The 23,113-nt window shown below is 41.9% G+C and overlaps 1 protein-coding gene across 1 annotated transcript in view; it reads left to right on the top strand.

Moving 5' to 3' along the window:
- The window catches only part of WIPF1 (WAS/WASL interacting protein family member 1), a 113,416-nt gene extending 97,952 nt beyond the window's left edge, over positions 1-15,464 (top strand). Inside the window, exons 6-8 of the mRNA XM_075317357.1 lie at positions 2,595-2,807; positions 3,934-4,047; positions 6,707-15,464. Of these exons, the coding sequence (XP_075173472.1) occupies positions 2,595-2,807; positions 3,934-4,047; positions 6,707-6,762 (383 nt within the window). The 3' untranslated portion in view covers positions 6,763-15,464. The remainder of the gene's footprint in view (positions 1-2,594; positions 2,808-3,933; positions 4,048-6,706) is intronic.
- The last annotated feature ends 7,649 nt before the right edge of the window (positions 15,465-23,113 follow it).

Genomic DNA, 23,113 nt, shown 5'->3' with positions numbered 1-23,113 from the left:
CGAGGTGCAAATTTCATGCAGAAAATTTCTGCACCGAATCTGTAATGTGCGAACATGGCCTAAATCTTTTTTTATGAGCACATAGTTCAGTCTAAAGTTAATGAATTGTGTCATCATAATCATCACAAAGGAACTTAGAAAAAAACAAAAAAAAACAGATAAAGAAGTCACAAATTCTTCCGTCAGAAGTAGTTAACTGACGGATCTTAAGAGAACTCATTTTGCAGCTAGCAATAGACAAAGCAAGGCTATAGAAGGCAAACGGTGCAAACTATTTAATGAAACCCATTTGCAAACCTTATTTTATACTCATCTTCATGCATTTAAGTTTAAAAAAGGTGACTGAAAACAGTCAGTGCTTGTAAAACCGGGTGAGCTGACATGTCTCCATATTCCCTCTACCCGATTGGCGGCTCCAGAATGGTCCAAGAGCATTCCTTGTCCTGTCATAGAAAAGGTTGATAGACTAGATAGAAGTAAACAGTATATTTAAGAAACATAAGCCTGGATCTTCCTTTCCATTATAGAACAATACAAACTGTTTATTCATTTACTTTTTTTTTTTGCTCTAAATTCTTCAAAATGGCGCACATGGTTAATGAATTTTGGACAAAACAAAATGTTCTTTATCTTGGTCTTTAACTTTTTTTTTGACACTTTTTACTGCAAAAATTGGCTCGTTCCTTTGAAAGGTTGGAAGTTTGCACAGAAATTTCAGGCGTGCATAAATTCATTCTAGAAGGCGAAAGAAGAACACTTATACGGGCTTTACACGAGACGAGCTATCGTGCGATGCATCATCGGAGTCACGGTTTTCGTGACGCACATCCGGCATCGTTCACGACGTCGTCTCGTGTAGCACCTCCAAGCGACGCAGCATCGCTCACTAATTGTGAGTCGTGTACTCATCGCTCATTTTTAAAAAATTGTTTAAATTAAAATGGCGCCGGTTGTTCATCGTAACCGGGGTAGCACACATTGCTCCGTGTGACACCCCGGGAACGATGAACACAGCTTACCTGCGTCCCGCGGCTCCCGCCGGCAATGCGGAATAAAGGAGGTGGGCGGGATGTTATGTCCTGCTCATCTCTGCCCCTCTGCTTCTATTGGGCGGCCACTGTGTGACGTCGCTGTGACGCCGAACGTCCCTCCCCCTTCAGGAAGAGGATGATCGCCCCCCACAGCGAGGTCGTTCGGGAGGTAAGTACGTGTGACGGGGGTTAAAGACTTTGTGCGTCACAGGCAACAAATTGCCCGTGACGCACAAACGACGGGGGCAGGTGCGATCGCTCATGCGATCGCACAATATATCGTCCCGTGTGATGCCGGCCTTAGGCCAAAAGTTTAGCAACTTTTTAAAAAAATATTTTGAAGCCCCAAACCCTGTCCACAATGAAAAAAAAAAGAAGAGCGAACACGTATAAAAATAGTTTTAAAAATAGGATAAGTTAAGGCACAAATTAAAAACACCAAAAGCTAGACGCTAAGGGGTACTTTACACGCTGCGACATCGCTACTGATATATCGTCAGGGTCACATCGTTAGTGACGCACATCCGACGATGTTGTTCGTCGTTCCTGCGGCAGCACACATCGCTATGTGTGACACCACAGGAGCAACGAACATCTCCTTACCTGCGTCCACCAGCAATGAGGAAGGAAGGAGGTAGGCGGGATTTTACGTCCCGCTCATCTCCGCTCCTCCGCTTCTATTGGCCGGTCACTATTACGCCGAACGCACCTCCCCCTTGAGGGGGGGATTGTTCAGCGGTCACAGCGACGTCGCTGACCAGGTATGTGCGTGTGACGCTGCCGTAAATAGAAGCGGAGGGGCGGAGATAAGCGGGACGTAACATCCCGCCCACCTCTTTCCTTCCGCATTGCCGGTGGACGCAGGTAAGGAGATGTTCGTCGCTCCCGCGGTGTCACACATAGCGGTGTGATGCCGCAGGAATGACGAACAACATCGTACCGGTGGCAGCAGCGATAGTAAGGAAATGAACAACGTGTCAACGATCACCGTTTTGGAACGATTTTGCGATCGTTGATCGTCGTTCATTAGTGTTACACGCTGCGATGTCACTACCAGCGCCGGATGTGCGTCACCAACGACCTGACCCCGACGATATATCGGTACCGATGTCGCAGCATGTAAAGTACCCCTTAAAGTCCATATTAACTTGAGCTGAAATACTTTTTTTTTTTTTAAGTATTTGTGCTCTTGGAAAAAAAGGAGTAAATGTGCAGGATCTCGATTATGCGTTGCGAGGGTTTTCATTTATAGATATGTTGCTTGTTTGAATGGAAAGTCAGTCAGCATCAGAAAACACCTTTGCCCTGGAAAACAAAAAGTAACAATAGTTATGGTAATAATATCATGATATAAGGATACAATTTTTTTGAATTGATGGAAAAAGTTCCAAGTCGTGTATGTCACTCATTAGTTTGAGGTAGTATATTGAATACATAAGTATTAGCACATTATCCCTTACCATAACCAGTCATCTGGCGGTAATAAAAAAGCCTCAGATTACTGTCAAATATACAGGCATAGTATATAGAAGTAGTACCGCTAACTCTATCTTGGTATCCCAGCAGGACAATTTCCTCCTCCACCTCCTCCTTCCAACAGAAATGGATTTGGTCATCGAGGGTCACTGGGTCTTCAACCTCCTTCACGGCCTGGAATGGAATCCCCTAGAGGTGGAGCCAGACCCCCACCACCTCCAGAAAGGCCTGGACTGGGACCTCTGCCACCTCCTCCACCACCTTCATCAATGAGAAATGGTTTCCAAGATTCTGGTGAAGGTAAAAACCAACTGCTTATTTCTCTTAGTATATCAGTGAAAATTAATACATCCATCAGATGCTATGTTCACCTTAAAGCTGAGAAAGTATTGATGGCATCCATTAGAAATATACGTCTCACTATTTTACGTTAGTTTTTTGAGGACAGTAAAGACTCCCATATACATTAGATGAAAAAGGGACCACAAACGTTTTCTCAATGATGGCCCCGGACAGATCACAGACTACACCGACCAATGTTGGATTTGCAACCAATGGTGATCATGGGTTGAAAACTACAAGACGCCCAACCAATATTATGTGCAATTACCACAATCCGTTGGTCGATTGAAACAAATGGTCAATGACCCAGCCTATGATGATTCATTATGGCTGAAATTGGCCATGTTATTCACGTTTTATCTAATGTCTATGGGCTCCATAATGGTTAAGGATGGCTGAGGTGATAATTTAAGAATGCATTACATAATGATAGCCACTAAAATGGCAAAATAATTCATTTACCTTCATAGATGTGTCTACTTGGTCATATCACAAGATGTCAAGGACTTGTTTAATACAAGAATCGCAAAGATTTGATTGTATGTGACAAGAGAGATCTTAATTTTCAATATTTTGTTGCTTTGCAAATCGGAGGACAAAACACAGACATATTTTGAAAGACTGGATACTTTAAAATTGAGGGCCTACCTCGACGCCGGCCTTGATGGGTTGGCGTGCTGTAGTCAGCCGCTCACGATTCATGAAGAAGTGCACGTTTTTCATGAATCTGGAGTGTCTGAAGAGTGACGTGTGCCTCCATGCGCTATGCTAGGAATATCACTCCAGTCAGGTGCTTGGGTTAGATTTGAGGCCTATTGAAATTGAAGATTCTGGATCCCATTTTACCCTTGATATCTGCCATGAGGGAGAGTTGTGACATCACCATACACATTAGATGATCGTCCGATCCCATTGATGTCATTGGGTTTAACTTAATGTTGGAATTGGCAGAACGCTGAGAGCAGATAAAATAGAAATCAGCCTACTGTCCTACTAATTTCCATCTGTTAGTTTGTCCTTAATTTATAAAATCAACAGAAAGCATTATAATATATATAATCTTTCATGTATTTTTCTTCTCAAGATGAATGGGAGAGAAGGTTTACATTTCATCCATTTTCTGATCTGCCACCGCCAGAGCCCTATGTACCATCAAGTAAAACCTATCCCAGTAGACTTGTGAGAGGCGAAAGTCGGAGTAAGTATGAAGCTGGTGTCCTGTGATTGTGTATAGCTAATATCTATAGAGCACTGAATTCTATTTTTTACCTACTTTTTAAAAAAATATCTGTAAAAATGGGAAGAGAGAATTGGATTTTTAATGTAGTAATAGAATAAATGGTCTGCTAGTCTTCAACTGTTCAATTTATTAAAGGAAACCTGTCAGGTTCCCTCTGAGCTGGAGCCAGCAGCATTGATACCTGTATGCCCAAATTCACAGCCTAACCGGCCCCGTATAACACTATTATGGATGTTTTAAAAAAAACTATTTATAAAGTGCGCTGTTCCTATGCTAAATAGTCCTGTGATTAGTCGAAGGGGCCCTGTGGGCATGATAACATGATTTCCAAGAGCCGGTGTCATCGCCAATGGAAATCGTGCAAGCTCGCTGCTCAACTCAGCAGTGTCAATGCACCTTAGCAGTTTCCCGGCTTGATTAGGTGCTATATGAAAGCTATAGCCAGCTGTTCTCTACTGCTAATTACCTCTGCTATAATGACCTGTCTCCTAGCCCAAGTAACTGCCGGTGATAGTTTCTGCTTAGCTTGCCTCCAAAGTGAACCTGTGAGCTGAGGACCAGGAAGCCATTCTGAGAATATTTGCTGTGTAAAAGCTGTATTGAGTTTTTCCCTCCCTTAGTTTTTTTTTTGTTTTGCCACTCTGATCCATTCCTTATTATGTATTACCGCTTGTCGTTTGGAGTGTTTTGTATGATTGCTGTTTATTTTACCCCTGTCTGTCTTATCCTCTCTGTGTCATTAATCTAGAGTGGGACTAGCGTTCCCGCTGCCCTGCGCACTATACAGGGCTGAGTCCAGGGTAAGACAGGGATAGGCACGTGATCGGCAACTGGGTGAAAGAACCCGTAGAGGGATGTTAGGGAGTGCAGAGATCAGCCTCAGGTGAGTTTAGGAGGTGACTCTGCTCCCCTTTCCCTAGCGCCAGTGCCCACTGTTGTATCATGTATCCTGTGTGTTACGAAACTTGCCGTAGGTTCCCATGTACCTGGTGGAACCCCGGTAGTCATTGCGGGACGCTTACTGACTTTATTAGGCGCACTGCGCATGACCGGAAGTTCAGAAGACGGCTCACATACACGTCTTATGAACGTCTTGACTAGTCAAGCCCTAATTACGTAGCATAGTAACTGCGCGCTTTATAAGTTATTTTTGAAACATTCATATTAGTGAATAGCATTATACAGAGCTGGTTATGGAGGGAATTTGGGCATATAGGTATCAATGCTGTTGGGTTGGAGGGCATGGGGATCTGACAGGTTCCCTTTAAGATATTGCATTTGAACTATGATGTTTGGTCCGAGCCTCAGACCCTACACAAGTCATTTTGGAGAACAGTATTGGTGCATAGAATAAAAAAAGCAGGTACAAGAGTGCAGAATTTAGGTCTCCGAGTGTAGCCATTGGATTAGAAAAGGTTGTGCGTCCCTGTCTTATAAATATAAGTACACACATACTGTATGTTATTGCAATTTCTAAAATAGAATCCAGAGAATATTTTTTATCCAGAATTTCTTCATTTGACATACATTCATTAGTCTTTTATAAGCCATGTACTGGCTAAAAGAAATTTCTTATAAAATTAGGAAAATGTTGGCTTTTTTTGTTAATTTTTTACCATGAGCCCCACATGGCACGAGTACCCACCTTTGTTCTTTATATTATGTAGGAATCATGGTGGTGTCTGATGGAAATACAATATCATTTCCTATCTCCGTTTACTTATTATGCCACCAAAAGATTCCCTGCATCTCCATATGTTCAGAATATCATTGTTGTGACACATATTTATATACTAGCTGTAGTACCCGGCATTGCCCGGGATAGTAACTGTTTCTTTGTCTCTCTCCCAGTCTGTCTGTCTGTCTGTGTCTGTCTGTCTATCTCTTTCTGTCTGTCTCTGTGTGTCTGTGTGTGTGGCTCTGTCTGTGTGTCTATGTCTTTCCCTGTCTGTCTGTGTGTCAGTCTCTATCCATGTCTGTCTGTCTCTCTGTCTGTTTCTGTATCAGTTTCTCTGTCTGTCTCTCTATCTCTGTGTCTATCTGTCTCTCTTTCCCCCTCTGTCTCTTTTCCCCCTCTGTCTCTTTTCCCCCTCTGTCTCTTTTCCCCCTCTGTCTCTTTTCCCCCTCTGTCTATCTCTTTCCCTATCTGCCTGCTTCTGCCTGCCTCTTTGACTGTCTCTCTCTTCTCTCTCTGTCTCTTTTCCTGTCTGTCTGTCTCTGTCTGTGCTTATGTCTGTCTGACTCTTTCTGTTTCTCTCTATCCATCTCCCCATCGACATCTTATTACCTTACACATAAGCTTCTTATACTAACAATTTATTTTGTTCCTATAGCAACCAATCACAACTGCTATTAATAAGCTGTAGCTCCTATCTCCATTGACTTTAATGAAGACAGGTGTTTTGGAGAGTAACTGTAAAGCGCAGGGTTACATTTTCCTGTCAAAACATAGTCTATGACGTTCCCTGAGTCACATGGGGTGTCTGTGCAAAATTTCGTGATTGTAAATGCGACGGTGCGAATTCCTTTAGCGGACACACACACACACACACATACACTCAGCTTTATATATTAGATATACTGTATATATTACCTTTCTTTTACATTGATATTTTAGGTGGCTCTACCAGAAAAGAGAGAGGTGCTCCTCCATTGCCTCCAATACCCAGGTGAACCAGATCATCCATTGCCATAGATGCCTGTACAGATCAAAGAAGAAACATTTGACTTTGAAGCTCTTTTTGAAATTTTGTAAAAAAATAGAAAGAAAAAAAGGCCACATGGGACCATGTGGGTGATTATGTATGGACATCACAGCATACAGATGCATTATACTTTTGGGTGACGTCCTTTACCCATTACCTACCCGGCTGATTATGCCGTTAACCAGAACCAAAGAAAGAAAAAAACAATCAAAAACTCTTATTTCCTATGTCTACGACGCCAATTTCTATACATATGGGCTTCACTAATGTGAACTCTACAAAGTTCAGGAAAGACTTTCCTATTTTTTAAGTCAGCTTAAGTATGAATTTATTGTCTAAATCAGGAATATATATATATATATATATTTTTTATTGTTCATTTTAATTGTGAAGGTAAACGGTAAGTTACTTAGTACATTGTCCTATATTACCTGTGCGCATGCGTTCTCATCTAATTACTTTCCTGACATCATGGTGCTCTATGTAATAGGTCAGTTATCAATAATATGGGTGTGGATCAAATTTTGCACTGTGTGCATCATATAGGAAGACATTGCATTCAATTAGGACAGTTTTAGTAATTGACACAATGGTTTAAAGGGGACTTGTCAGCCGGTCACAATTGTCCAGTTTTTGCTATTATTTTATTCCCGGTGCTCCACTGAGTATGCCTTCTTTTTTTTTTTTTTAAATCTAACATATGGTTGCACAGATATGGGCCTTTTTATTTAGTGCTAATTTTTATGGTGCTTACTGAAAGGGGTGGAGCTCACAGGGAAATCTGGGGGCATGTCTTAAAGCCACACCCTCTTAGTAAAGACCATAAAAATGAGCACAAAACAAAACCCCTCATATCTCTGGAACAGTATGGCGGATTTTAAAGAAATAAAAAATGTAATGCTCAGGGGATTAGCGGGAACGTGAACAAAAACTGATAGATGCTCTTTAAGTCTGTCAGTATTTTATTACTGGCAGAAGCTTATATGTATCTTGTCTATAAATATCTGAAAAACCAAATGGAAATACTATATTTAATACTGTAAAGTGGTTATCCAATACTGTAAACCCGTTTTGAATGCCTTCAATTTATGTCATGTGAACCCTGCAGCCTATTATTGTGTAACGTCTGCCTGGAACCACAGTCTCAGGATGACTGTCACGGACAGGCTAGAAGCTAGCCACCCACTAAGCAGGATCCCGAGAACCCCAAAACCCTTTAACCCCTATACAGGGATTTGGAATTACTACAGGGCTGCGGAGATCGCTACCTGTGGAAGGCTGTAGTTCAGAGAAGAGTAGTTGTCAGGCAGGGTCAAACCAGGAGATCCAGAAAAGGGACAAAATCGGTAGACAAGAGCGTAGTCAGGAAATCAGGCTGAGGTCAAAACCAGAGATGGCAGCGAGGTACAAAAATGACAGGCAGGAGAGTAGTCAGAGAGCAGGCAGAGGTCAAAACACAGGGATCACTATACAGAGCAGGGATCAATATACAGAGCAGGGTGAGAACCAGAGACAAGTAGGATAAACTAGACTCTATATCTGGCGGCGACTAGCAGACAGGAGGAGGAATAAGAAGGGTGTGGTGTCTTTCCATTGGCTGTGGCTGAAAGGTGGTAACTTCAGCTGGAAAACACACGCCACCACAGTCAGCCAGTGGTACTGCAGGTCCCAGGAAAACCCAGCTTAGTGGATGGGCAGAGCCTGCAACCACCAGAGCCACTGGTACTGACTCCTCCCCTATCACCAGGTGGTAATATGGTGGCACCTGGTGACCGAATCAGAAGTTGCAAGAGCCGACTCTGGTGGAGACGTGACACATTGGATGTTGATGGGCTGCAGTTTTCACAGTTCCATCAGTTCCGACTGCAGTTCTCACCTGACAAACAATGTTATGTCACAAGATATCAAGGACACAGAATTCGGAGTGGCGCCAGTCTGAGAGGCAAGTAGGCTTTTTGTCTTCCAAAAGGCGTTGTCCAGTAGTGGTCAACCCCTTTAAGTAGAGACCTTTCACTACCCCACTGCAAAGTGATCAGTGGTAAAACTTGGCACCAAGCCCCAATAAGACTGACATTGTGTACACGTCTTGAAGAAGGGTCTGCTGGCGTAAGAAGGGTAAAATGTCTTGAGATGTCCACTTCCTACTGCCTTTAGTGCATTTTTCATCTGCGAGACGCCAAAATAAATGATATATTCCAGGGACTAGAATACATTTCTATAGTAATTTACACCACTTTTGATGAATTTGTTGGTCACTGCGCCCACTATGCCACCTTCCCACTATGGCATTTAACTGGCCAGACTTGGTGTAATAAATAATAATGAGAAAAAAGTTGATACATTTTCTATGCAACTATGAGTCAATTTTGTAACATTTAAGTTTTACTCCAGAATTCTGGTGCAAGTTGATTGATGAACTGAGAGTTGAGTGCTCAATTTTCCTACAGTGCCCCCACAGGGTAAACTAAGCATTGCACAGTGCCTATTCAAATATATTTTAAGGAAAAAGTGCTCTTTGCAACCACTATACACAATGGCCTAGATATGAGGACCACCCTCTACTAACTCAGATGATAATAGGTTTAAAAAATTAAGTGACAGAAGCAAGAGTGTCCTAAACCAACCAGCTAACCAAACTTTATAATATTGGGGTTATATACTTGTTATGGCGTCCCCTACTGTCATTTTATCCTCTCAACAATGTGTCCAGTGCTTGTGGTCACACAGTCAGATAAGGCCGCTTTACACGCTGCAATATCGTTACTGATATCACTAGCGTTGGTACCCGCCCCCATTGGTTGTGCGACACGGGAAAATCGCTGCCTGTGGTGCACAACATCGCCCAGACCCGTCACACTACTTTCCTGCCTAGCGACGTCGCTGTGACCGGCGAACCGCCTCCTTTCTAAGGGGGCGGTTCGTTTGGCGTCACAGCGTCGTCACTAAGCAGCCGCCCAATAGAAGCGGAGGGGTGGAAATGAGCGGGACGTAACATCCCGCCCACCTCCTTCCTTCCTCATTGCGGGCGGCTGCAGGTAAGATGAGGTTCCTCGTTCCTGCGGTGTCACACGGAGCGATGTGTGCTGTCGCAGGAACGACGAACGACATCATACACTAAGCAGCAACGATAATTGAGAATGGACCCCCATGTCACCAATGAGCGATTTTGCACGTTTTTGCGACTATGCAAAATCGCTCATAGGTGTCACATGCAACGATATCGCTAAAGCGGCCGGATGTGCGTCACAAATTCCGTGACCCCAACGAAATCGCTTTAATGATGTCGTAGCGTGTAAAGCGGCCTTAAGTCACTTCCTTTCCTGGATTCTTTTGCACATTGGTGGTGGAGTGATTCCAGCTATTATGGTGGTCAGGGGTAAAAAAGAATCAAGGCACTTTCTTTTGAGCTCTGGGCATGTAAGCTGGATTTCTTTTAAATGAATCCAATTGAAAAACTGTTTTATTCTACAATTTTTATTGGAAACTGGTAAAGTTTAATTTCGGGGCAACCCCTTTAAGTGCATGATGAATCAGACTGAATTGTTTATTTTGGGTTTTAAAAAAAATAGATGTTTAGTATGGCCTGGTCACTTCTAAGTCACAGGAAGATTTACAAATCTTAAAAAAAGGAATGAACATTATTTTATCCAGTGAGTAGTGCAGGTGAAACATAAAAAGAGAATTATGTCTTTTGGGAAACTTTATAAATTAAAAATAGACCAAACTAAAACCATTTTCTTTTCTCTTTTAAAACAAATAAATAAAAACAAAAAATAATATATATATATATATATATATATATAATTTTTTGTTTTTATTTATGTTTCAAAAGAGAAAAGAAAATAGTAAATATATATATATATATATATATGAATTAGGAAAAGTATATATACAGTATGTGTATGTGTGAATATATATGAATTAGGGAAAGTGAATAATCTTCTCTCCAATTTAGTAATAAAATCTAGAGCCCTTTGAGAGAGGGAGGCTCTCTGCTGTCTCGCTATCTTAACAATGGAGTAGTACTTCCTGTCTCTGAGATGGGAGATACCACTTTGTAACTGTGTGCAAAATTTAAACACAGGGCAGATCTGTGCTGTTATTTTTCTTCTTGCTGGATGTATTGATTTACAAGGCAAGGTAAGCTAGATTTCTGTGTATTATGGAGCAGCAAAAAGAGGAGACTAAAAGAATCAGCTGAAGGTAAAACCTGTCACGGTTTTGTTGTGTATGTGCTGTGCACTCTGTGCATATGTAGTGGGAGGTTAAAGGCCCCCGTACACATTAGACTAACAACGATATTGACGGTTTTAGCTGACAATGTATAGGGACCTTGTGACTGATCCCAATACATAATGTTGGGGGACAGAAGTAGGGTCAGACATATCATTGGTGGAGCCTATGCAATTTCACAGAGGCCCAAGAGGTTGGGGGGTCCTTTTTTACCTCCAAAGCAGGTGTAATTATGCATTTTGATGAGCTTTTGGGCGGTAAAGGTCCCATATATTGTTCTTGCACAGGGTCCCTTTTCTGTGTGTGTCCGCCAGTGGACAGAAGGATTTGGCATGTCCAATTTCAAACTGCCAATCTTTACATTCTCCATGAGATAAGCCTCTGCCAGAGGAATCTGGCAGCAGCTCTCTCATATAGAAAACATGAATGCCCATCCAGCAGAGCTCTACTGTGTATGGGAGAGTCCAGGAAGATAGCTCCTGACCAAATGATCGTCCATCAGCTATCTAAATTGTAGGAAAGACTTAGGGGTACTTTGCACGTTGCGACATCGCTACTGCAATATCGTCGGGGTCAAATCGAAAGTGACGCACATCTGGCGCCGGTAACGATGTCGCAACGTGTAAAGCCTAGATGCGCCGATAGACGATCGCAAAAGCGCCGAAAATCGGTGATCTGTGTAGCGCGGTCATTTTCATAATGTCGCACCAATAGGCGATACAATGTTGTTCCTCGTTCCTGCACATCGCTGTGTGTGAAGCCGCAGGAGCGAGGAACATCTCCTTACCTGCCTCCACCGGCTATGCGGAAGGAAGGAGGTGGGCGGGATGTTTACGTCCCGCTCATCTCCGCCCCTCCGCTTCTATTGGCCGCCTGCCGTATGACGTCGCTGTGACGCTGCACGCCCCGCCCCCTTAGGAAGGAGGCGGGTCGCCGGCCAGAGCGACGTCGCAGGGCAGGTAAGTGCGTGTGAAGCTGCTGTAGCGATAATGTTCGCTACGGCAGCTATCACAAGATATCGCATGTGCGACGGGGGCGGGTACTATCGCGCTCGGCATTGCTAGCCAATGCTAGCGATTTCGCAACGTGCAAAGTACCCCTTAAAATAAGCCTTTTATAAGCAATTGTTTCCTTCTCTTGCAGACCAACCCTTTACAAGCAGCTATGTCCAGTTCCAATAGATTAAACCTTTAGACGCAGTCATGTCCTCCTTTTGTAGTTTCACCCTTCAGAAGAACCTGGATCTTCCTCTTTTATTTGATCTACATAACATACAGTGACAATAACAATATTCTGCATGACGTTAAGTTCAAGCTTTGCACCTGATTTGTGTTTTGTTGGTTGGCAGCACACTGGGATATGTTGGTGAATTAATTAACCATAATTATACTTCACTTTTTTGGGAATTTTTGAGAAAATTCATTAATCGAATCTCCCAATGTATTCTATGTGCAAAAGCTTTTGGTTTATCTCTTCCTTAGACCCATTCTGTCTTGCACACACTATTTTTGAACTGTGAAATGAATTTGGTACAAAATTTTGCGCAATTACTAATTGCTGATACCTGTCTTCTTACTGAGACTCATAGTTATGGCCACTAATGCTGAATATAATAGCAATAAACAAGGTATAATACTTACAATGTCATAGATATTTATTAAGAATGTGTCAAGCCGGCACAAGGCACTAAAACAGATCAGCTCATCAGCAAGTTCACTGGGTAAATTTGAGTATTTTCCGTAATTTTAGTACAGTTTTTTGTTGTTTGTTTTTTTTTTAAACATAGCCGATGGTTTCTAATAAATTGTTTTAGGCAGGGGCTACATGGCGACTTTGGCCATGACACGTTACGTTGAGTACGGTCACTGTGTGCCACTGCTGTGCTGCAGCATAATGCAGGTTGATGGGATTGCTTTGAGACTTACAAGACACTGTGACCACAACAAGCAGGTCACAAAAAATCCAAATTATTCCAAGTTTTTTTTAATTGAACTTTGGAGTCATGATGTGACCCCCAACTATGTTGCGATATATATAGCAATCTTAGGTCATGAATTGTGGCGGAATTGCCGGTGTAGCTTCAGCCTTTGAGGGGTTTTCCAATTTTGGAAAACTCGTGTCCCCTGTGCTTTACCCACCCTCCTCAGGTCCAGCGTTGAGTCTCTGTAGCTGCTCTTGATGTCTGTTATTGGCTGCAGTGCTGATGGATCCAGGTAGGGTGATTAAAGCACAGTTTGATACTTTAAAATAAATTGCAACTGTTGGACAGGAATTTTGAAAAATTGGAAAACTCCTTTAAAAACAATTATACACTATACGCTTCTCCAGTTGTGCTTATCACAAGGTCATTATGACAATTTTGAAGATTTGGAAATTATACAGCGGGGTTTCTCAGGTAATTTTTCATTTTTACTAAGCTATGTATTACATCTAACTGTTCCTGTAGTTTTAGTAAACGTCTAACATGTCCCTAGACAAACAAATACGAGCACTAAGAGCTCAACTAAGCGCTGGGCCAGCTCAACCCTGATCAACTTTGCTTGGCTTTCCTCAGATGTGAGCAGATTAGTGTATAGACTATTATACTTTCTATATAGGGGGGTTTCTCAGGTCATTTTAATTTCTTCTAAACTATATTTTACAGCAAACTGTTCCTGTAGTTTAAGTAAGCCTCTAACATGTCATAGACAAACAAATATGAGCACTAAGGGGTACTTTGCATGCTGCGACATCGCTAGTGCGATATCGTTGGGGGCAAATCGAAAGTGACGCACATCCGGCGCCGGTAACGACGTCGCAACGTTTAAAGCCTAGATGCGCCGATAAATGATCGCAAAAGCGGCGTAAATCGGTGATCTGTGTAGCGTCGGACATTTTCATAATGTCGCACCAATAGGAGATACGATGTTGTTCCTCGTTCCTGCGGCAGCATACATCGCTGTGTGTGAAGCCGCAGGAGCGAGGAACATCTCCTTACCTGACTCGACCGCCAGTGAGGAAGGAAGGAGGTGGGCGGGATGTTTACGTCCCGCTCATCTCCACCCCTCCGCTTCTATTGGACGCCTGCCGTGTGACGCTGCACGACCCGCCCCCTTAGGAAGGAGGCGGGTCGCCGGCCAGAGCGACATCGCAGGGCAGGTAAGTGCGTTTGAAGCTGCCGTAGCGATAATGTTCGCTACGGCAGCTATCACAAGATATTGCATGTGCGATGGGGTGGGTACTATCGCGCTCGGCATCGCTAGCTATGTCGCAGCGTGCAAAGTACCCCTAAGAGCTCAACTAAGCGCTGAGCCAGCTCAAGTCTGATCAACTTTGCTTGGCTTACTTCAAAGACATGAGCTTATTAGTGTAAAGACTATTCTACTTTCTATGGATCCGTACACCATTCTGTGTGGATCTATAAACAGATTAGAGCCAAAAGGAGTACAGGGCACAGCCGGGCACTTCTGGTTTTAGCATTTAGTGTAGGTCTCAGGAGCCGGACACACACCATGCAAAACAGTTACTCTGACACACAGGTTTTCTGAAAGTTTAGTTATGTTCTAATGGATGTTATGTCTCAAAAAAAGAAATCAGTGCAGATAGAGAAAGATATTTGCAGATTATTATCACTTCTCTTAAAACTGCCTCTCCAGCTGCACTTTACCAATGTATTTGGGGTCTCCCCAGTTAGGTGCCCACCTGAGGCCTCTTTCACATGTCCGTGCAAAACACACACCTTTTGCACGGTCCGTCGTGTAGATGCGTGTGTCCATGTGTGTGTTCAGAATGTGCTGTCAGTGTGCTAGCCGTGTGACATCAGCATAGCACACGGACAACATGTACTTCTATACTCACCTGTCCCTGACGTTGCTGCCTACAGCGTTGCTGCTGCTTCCGGGTCCACCGTGCAGTGAATAATCATGAGCATAATGAGCGGGCCCGGAAGCAAGTGACAACAGCGCTGAAGACAGCATCGCTGGAGACAGGTGAGTATAGAAAATCATTTTATTTCAAAGACATGTGTTTTCTCCTGTACGTGTCACACTGATCACATCACTTTGCGGGCCATGTGACATCAGTGCTGCCGGAAAAAAACGGACATGTCGCTGAGGAGCACATGGACATGTGTGTGCTCCACACGGACATGTGTTCAAGCCCATTGATTTTAATGGGTCTACGTGTGTCCTTGTCTCTGGTATATGTGAAAACGGATGTCACACGTACCGAAAACATGGAATGTATGAAAGACGCCTGAAGCACAGCTATAGACTGGTGATAGTTTCCACTCACACATATTGGTAATAACTAACCAAACTATTGCCCAGAATTTCGGAAACTGAACATATATATATATATATATATATGTGTGTGTGTGTGTATATACAAATATATATTTACACTTTATACAGGGTGGTACAAAAGTAGGTGGACAGTATGTGTAATAGGGCTATCAAACATGGTGTAAAGTGAAACTGACTCAGTTGCCCTTAGCAACCAATCAGATTCCACCTTTCACTTTCCAAAGAGTCTGTGAAGAATGAAAAGTGGAATCTGATTGGTTGCTAAGGGCAACTGAGTCAGTTTCACTTTATACCATGTTTGATACCCTACTACACATACTGTCCCCCTAGTTTTGGACCACCCTGTGTATATATATATATATATATATATATATATATATATATAGTTGAATGCAAGGTACGGTAATTAAACCAAAGAACTAGATGGATTGGATCAGTGCAAAATACAAGCTTTATACTATGTAACGAGAATGTCGGCATTAAACTGGCTAGGAATGTGAGATTGGTGAGTATGGCTATGTCCCACGATCATGGCTTGTTGAGTTTTTGACACTGCAGAGTTTTTGCACCATCTTGCACCTTGGTTTACTTGCTTTTTTTTTCCATTGCGTTTTTGATGCTTCGGTTTCTTTTTCCATGCTTTTTTTTTTTTACACTGAAGCATCGTCCTCTAAATAAGGCAGATTTGTTTTTGAAACTTCCTGGTATTGACATGATAGGTGCGGATTACATGCAGTTTCCACTGCATAAAGACACCAAAAATGCATGTGGATTTTCTGCACCTAATGCAAGTCTATGGGGAAAATCCTAATAAAAAACAGCAAGAGAAATTGCCATGCTGCGGATTGGAAAAATGCCCCGCAAGTCAGTTTACGCAGCGTAAAGGGCGCTTTACACGCAGCGACATCGCTAGCAATGTCGCTCGTGAAAGCACCCGCCCCCGTCGTTTGTGCGTCACGGGCAAATCGCTGCCTGTGGCACACAATATCGCTAGTACCAGTTACACATACTTACCTTCCTAGCGACGTCGCTGTGGGCGGCAAACAGCCTCTTTTCTAAGGGGGTGGTTCGTGCGGCGTCACAGTCACACAGCAGGCATCCAATAGAAGCGGAGGGGTGGAGAGCACCCGCATGAAAGTCACGCCCACTTCGTTGCCGGAGGACGCAGGTACAGTGTTGTTCGTCGTTCCTGGGGTGTCACACGTAGCAATGTGTGCTGCCTCAGGAACGACGAACAACCTGCGTCCTGCAACAGCAACGACATTTTGAAAATGAACGACGTGTCAACAATCAGCGATTAGGTAAGTATTTCTGATTGTTAGCGGTCGCTCGTAGGTGTCACACGCAACGACGTCGCTAACGAGGCCGGATGTGCGTCACAAATTCCGTGACCCCAACGACATCTCGTTAGCGATGTCGTTGAGTGTAATGGGGCCTTAAAAAAATGAAGGATAGCAGATATGAGATTTCTATTAATCCCATTCACTTTGCTTGTACTGTAAAAGTTGCATTTTGCACGCAACGAAAATATGTTGTGTATGTCGGAACGCGAATAACAGGTGATCATGGGAACGTATCCTAATTGTTGCACTTCACATTACGTCATTCCACACAATCCGCTCCGTGGATGGCTTTATTACCAAAGAATTCTGTTTTGGGTGATTAAAATGCAAAACCATAAACAGGCTGAATATATAATCACTTTGTATTAGTTTACATTTTGAGTTTACGTTTCTAGATGTTTTTTCTATATTTTGTGAGTTTTTGGAACAATGAGTTTTTTTTATATCAGGGTATTATCTGCTTTTTTTTCCACAACCTTGTACAATAACCGTTTTATAGATACATGTTCACATTTATTCTCTGCTGAAATATCCTACAAATCTATATTAGTTTTGTTTTCTTATATAACTTAGTGCTGTTATTTGTGCACTAGAAATGTACATGGCAACATTGGAACCCAATTACAGTCCATTTCTCACCAGTATTAGTTGCACCGTTCATTTGTTGTGTGTGTTTTTATATATTTATATTAATTGTTTTTCCCAAAAAAATCACTTTACATACAGTAGATAGGGTTTTCATGTTAGGACATAAGTTAGATTTCCAACTATGGAGACATAGGTACTCCACTTGTGAGAGGTACCCGTATTATGACACCATATGGCACCATATTACTTGTTGAATGTAGTGGAGTATATCTCTATATGTTACATGATTCAATATCCTAAACTAATTTTATATTTCCATATGGCCTACAGAGGTGCAGCATGGGTTATAACGCAGCAATTATTTTATATATTTTTTTAACGAAATGATAGTGAAATATGGTTCAGTTTGATACATTTGTTTACTTCTGCCCTAAAGGGGCATTCTCAAGTTTGAAGGTTGGAGTGGGGATCACTGGGGGGTCTCAGTGGTTGGGAAGTTATACCCTATCACATGGATAGGGGGACAATATCCAAACTTGAGAATGCCCCTTTAATGCAAAAAAAAAAAGTAAAATAAATAGATATGAGGTCTATCGATCCGATTTTGCTTCTTTCCTATGAAGGTACAAAATGCAGATTAAATTAATAAGAGGTCAGGTTGAAGAGTAGAAGCAGCTGAAATAAACCATACTTTTATATAAACGTAGTCTTTAAAAGGAAACTGTATTGTCACCAATCTGCATAAATCAATAATATAAGTGAATTTAAAACACTTTGTAATTTATATAAGAGAATTCTGCTTCTTTGGACACTTAAGAGCCCCTTTTTCTCCTCCCCTCCCTATGAACTTTATCTAGGAGCTTTTTGGTTTTGCGACACTTAAGAGCCCTTTTTATTGCACCTCTCCTGCCTCGTGAACTTTACCTTAAGAGAATGCTGCTTCTTTCAACACTTAAGAGCCCCTTTTTCTCCCCCTCCCCTTGTGAACTTTATCTAAGAGAATTTGGTTTATTTCGACACTTAAGAGCCTCTTTTTCTCCTCCCCTCTGCAGGAACTTTAAAATAATTCTGCTTCTTTCACCACTTAAGAACCCTTTTTCTCCTCTATTATCTGCATCATGAACTTTAAGAGAATTCTGTTTCTATTGACACTTAAGAGCCCCTTCTTCTCCTCCCCTCCCGTATCATGAACTTTATCTAGAGAATTCTGCTTCTTTCCACACTTAAGAGCCCCTTTTTCTCTTCCTCTCCCCACCTCATGAACTTTATAAAGAGAATTCTGCTTCTTTCAACACTTATGAGCCCCTTTTCTCTTCCTCTCCCCACCTCATGAACTTTATAAAGAGAATTCTGCTTCTTTCAACACTTATGAGCCCCTTTTTCTCCTCTTCTCCCTCCCCTCCTGAACTTTATCTGAGAATTCTGCTTCTTTCACCACTTAAGAGCCCTTTTTTTCCTCCCTTCTCCTCAGCCACTCTTGAAAAACAGTTCAAATCCATCTTGGTCAAAGCAAAACACACTGCCAGGTCAAAGAATATTGAAATCTATGGAGGGGGGTAGGTGGAGTAGAAGTAAAGAGCAGGAAGAAGCAGAGAAACCGATCATGCTCCAGATCAACTTGCAAGTAATTTAACACCAGAGCTGGATTCACAGCTACACGGCTTTGTTCTGCTGTACATTTTCCTTTATGATTGTGCTACTCTGCCTTTGTGCTGCCAATGGAAAACAGTGTAGAAATCCCTTTTTGTGTGTGCCGTGTATGGGAGACATCCTATGAGCTAGTCTCCATCCACCAGCTAAGAATCAATTGCAAGATACAGATAGAGTGTGCAGAAGAAAACTGGTGAAAATGCAGGTGATATAGTGACCAGACGTTATGACATTCCTCATGTACACACAGATACTGTTACCCTTTGCTATTTGGATTATTTCTGGTTTACCTAAGGATCCACTAATAGAAAGATTTAGAAAATAGGTAAGATGATCTTTTTTCCTTAAAGCATTCCTTAGCGGAGATTACCGTAAGTTTCTTAATCTTTTGTCCCTGCTGGATTTATACAGGTGAGAACTATCCCTTATGTAATCAGATTAAGATATTTCATAGCTAATTGTCCCATTATGCAATTGCACTTCTGCATCATAACTTCCAAGATAAAAGATCCAAGTATCTCAGGTTAGCAATGAAATTGCATTCAGACTCGTGCATTGAATATGTGGATAACATGGTACAGTATAGCATCTTTACCCAAATTAGTGCTATGTGGATGAGTACAAAAAAAAATAATTAAAAAATAAATAATATATATATATGTATATGTATGTATATATATAGTATATATAGTGTATATATATATATATATATATATAGTATATATATATATAGTATATATACACTATATGTATACACTATATATACACACTATATATGTACTATATATACACACTATAGATTATATATATATGTATATATATATATATATATATATATATACACACACACACTATATGTATATATATATACATATATATAGTGTATATATATATATATACACTATATATATATATATATATATATACATATATATATATATATATACACACACACTATATATATATATATATATATATATATATATATACACATACACTATATATATATATATATTATTTATTTTTTTACTCATCCACATAGCACTAATTTGGGTAAAGATGCTATACTATACTATGTTATCCTATACTATACTGTTATCCTATACTATACTATGTGTATATATATATATATATATGAAGCTGTGTGCCCGGTTCTGTAACAGCGGGAATCAGAATGTTACATCCAGAAAAAAAATTGTGATATGCACGAATCTGAGCCATTAGTCTATGGAAAGGGTAGAAGGAGTGATGAACATAGTAAAGAAAAGCAAAGAAATGAGGCAGAATAAAACACAAAAAGTATTTTACCTTACCTCGGTGCTTGATTCACATCTACACCGCTCAGTATTGCTTTATATTGATTTATATGCTGCTGCTACATTTGATTGTGCTAAAAAAAAAAAAAGAAATGAAGGGCAGAAATCGTTCTCTCTATGCTGCATATGGAAGCATTATAGCAGCTCGTTTCCACCCACCAGCTCAGAGTCAATTGCAAATTACAGGTAGAAACTGCAAAGGGGAAAAACTAGTGAAAATATAGGATCCAATGGCCATAAATTGTATTATTCCCTATGTACACCCATAGGACAGTATATTCAGGAAACATTACTTGAAAATACAATTACCCTTTAATTTTCCAGGCCCTGTGCAGTTTCATTGTGTGCCTGTTATAATACTGGACATGGATCTCATTGCGGAGTATAACGATTGTCATATGTGCAGCCTGATATTGAGAATAGGGATATCGATAAATACATATATTGGAAACATAGTCATGATCTGTTAAGACTTGCACCTTGTTCTAATCAGTCATACCATTATCCTTTAGGTACAGATTTTCCTTTTTTTCAACCTTTTTGGATGACCCAACCGTTACAGGTTTTTGGTTGGATTAGGATTATAGATGCACTCTCCAGAATTCATTCATTGTGGTTAGAAACTCACATATATATATATATATATATTTGTTAGCGCTGGCGCTATCACTATGTTCAAAAGGAATCGCTATTATAGGATGTACTGCATATAACCATTTGTCTGAAGTGTTAAGAATCAATAAAATGTATGATTATTTCTAGTAACCAAATTATACTTGCACCAACCTACGTTCATACATATTTTAGTCTGGATATTTATATTTTGATCTTGCTAGCAACATGTAAACTATTGTACGAAGATTGAAAAATAAAGGATACGTTCAATAAGGTCAACCCAATCTCCTTGAAATGTTCTTCCGCACCGAGGATACACGCACAATGTTCCTATACATCAGTGTTTCTCAACTCCAGTCCTCAAGACCCACCAACAGATCATGTTTTCAGGTTTTCCTCAATCAGGTTTCTAGGATTTCCTTAATGTTGCACAGGTGATGGAATTATTCCCTGTCTAATATTGAGGAAAACCTAAAAACTTGATCTGTTGGTGGGTCTTGAGGATTGGAGTTGAGAAACACTGCTATACATAGTAGATACTCTGAGTTATATTTGTCAAGCTACCACTAGGGGGCGCAGGGACTTAGGTAGGAAAAGAACTCCTGAGTGTGGTTAGACAGAAGCCCACTAGAGGTCGCTAACACAAGAGCAGGGATAGTCGATCATCAGGGTCTATGCTGGATGTTACGTCTGTACCGAGGAGAAAACAAGCCAAAGTCAAAGAACAGAGCCGAGGTCAGATACCGGGAGAGCAAGTAAGCACAGGGGAGGATGTGGGGAACACGGGATATGACAGGAGACCGGAGGACAGGCAGGTATGGAGGAAAGGATGGGTAGGAGGGACGGAGGTACGAATGGGCAGGAGGAACAGAGATCAGGTCAGGTCAGGCAAGAGGTACGGAAATCAGGTCGGGTAAGGGGAACGGAGGTCAGGACAAACAGTACCGGGTAGCAGGACAAGAACCAAAAGGCACACTACAATACTTTGATCTTCCCTGCTCGGGGAAGATCAAAGTGCGCCTGCGCAGGACCTCAATGCCCGCCTGTGTGAATTACATAGGACGCGTCATGCACCCAGGCTTCAGAAGGAGGACAAAGATGGCTGAAAGAGGAGGCACTGGTACCGGAGAACGGAGACACCCATCCGACCAGTCTGCACCGCACCGCACTGCCCCTTAGATAAGTATTATAAAGTGATTTTTACGTTCTACACAGCGGCCTCGGCTCTTATATACAGCATTCTAGAATACTGTATATAAGAGCCCACTGGTGGTGGCCGCAGCTTATAGTCGCCAAATCTGGTGACAGGTTCCCTTTAATGCTTCAGAATACAAGACATTTTGGACAATTGTAGCTTCAAACTATGTGGGAACCGTTTGGAGAAGGCTCGTTTCTGTTCCCCAGAGCACAAGGTCCATAAAGTCATAGTTGTGGAAGCTTAGTGTAAAAGAACAGGACCGACCGCACAGAGCCCGGACCTCAACCCCAGCCAAAACCTCTGGCAAGAACTAGACCGGAGATTGTGAGCCCTGCCTCTTCTCAACATAATGCGAAAATGCCCTCAGACCCTTCTTAAATCTCATAGAAATTTTTCCCATAAGTGTTGGGGTCTGCGCCCATGATCAGGATTAGCCGTGTATTGGACGTGGGTATTTTCACTGCATCCATAACGCTGCGTTGTAAAGTACAAGCATAGTGGATGCGATTTATAGAAATCTGCTTCTTTTTAACGCTGTGCAATCTGATCTGCGGTGTGGGTTTACTAACTGCAGCATGTCTGCAGACTTGTGAATCCTCACATTGTGCTTGGTGCGCACTGTATTTTCCCAATGGCGGAGTGGCGGTCACATGATCGCGTTATATGCACACTCCCCACCAGAATGCAACTTGACTGTTTCCGACCTCGTTCAATACTCTTGTATTGAAAACACCTGAAAGCGTCTGACCGGATTATGGCAGGGACAGTACATATGGAGTATTCACGGTCACGTGACCACTGCTCTATCACTGGAGAATCCTGACAGCGTGCACCGAGCACAATGTGAAGATTCACAAGGCTACAGTCACAGAGAGAAGCTGCAGATTTGGTTTACAACCGCTTTATGAAGCAGCTCAGGCATGCAGCGCAGGGTATATGGCACAGAGCTGTATTAGCACAGCGCACACGTGACCCGTGGAGCCCCCGCACACGGAGACATCCGGCCTCATTGTGGTGGACGTTTCATACCCAAACACTCAAGAAAACACTGAACGCACTGGTCCCGGCTCCGCCCACACGTGTGACTGATCAC

Source organism: Anomaloglossus baeobatrachus, chromosome 7 (genome assembly GCF_048569485.1).
Source record: "Anomaloglossus baeobatrachus isolate aAnoBae1 chromosome 7, aAnoBae1.hap1, whole genome shotgun sequence".
Lineage (NCBI taxonomy): Eukaryota > Metazoa > Chordata > Amphibia > Anura > Aromobatidae > Anomaloglossus > Anomaloglossus baeobatrachus.
The sequence above is the reverse complement of the archived record's forward strand: the minus strand, read 5'-3'. Positions and strand labels throughout refer to the sequence as shown.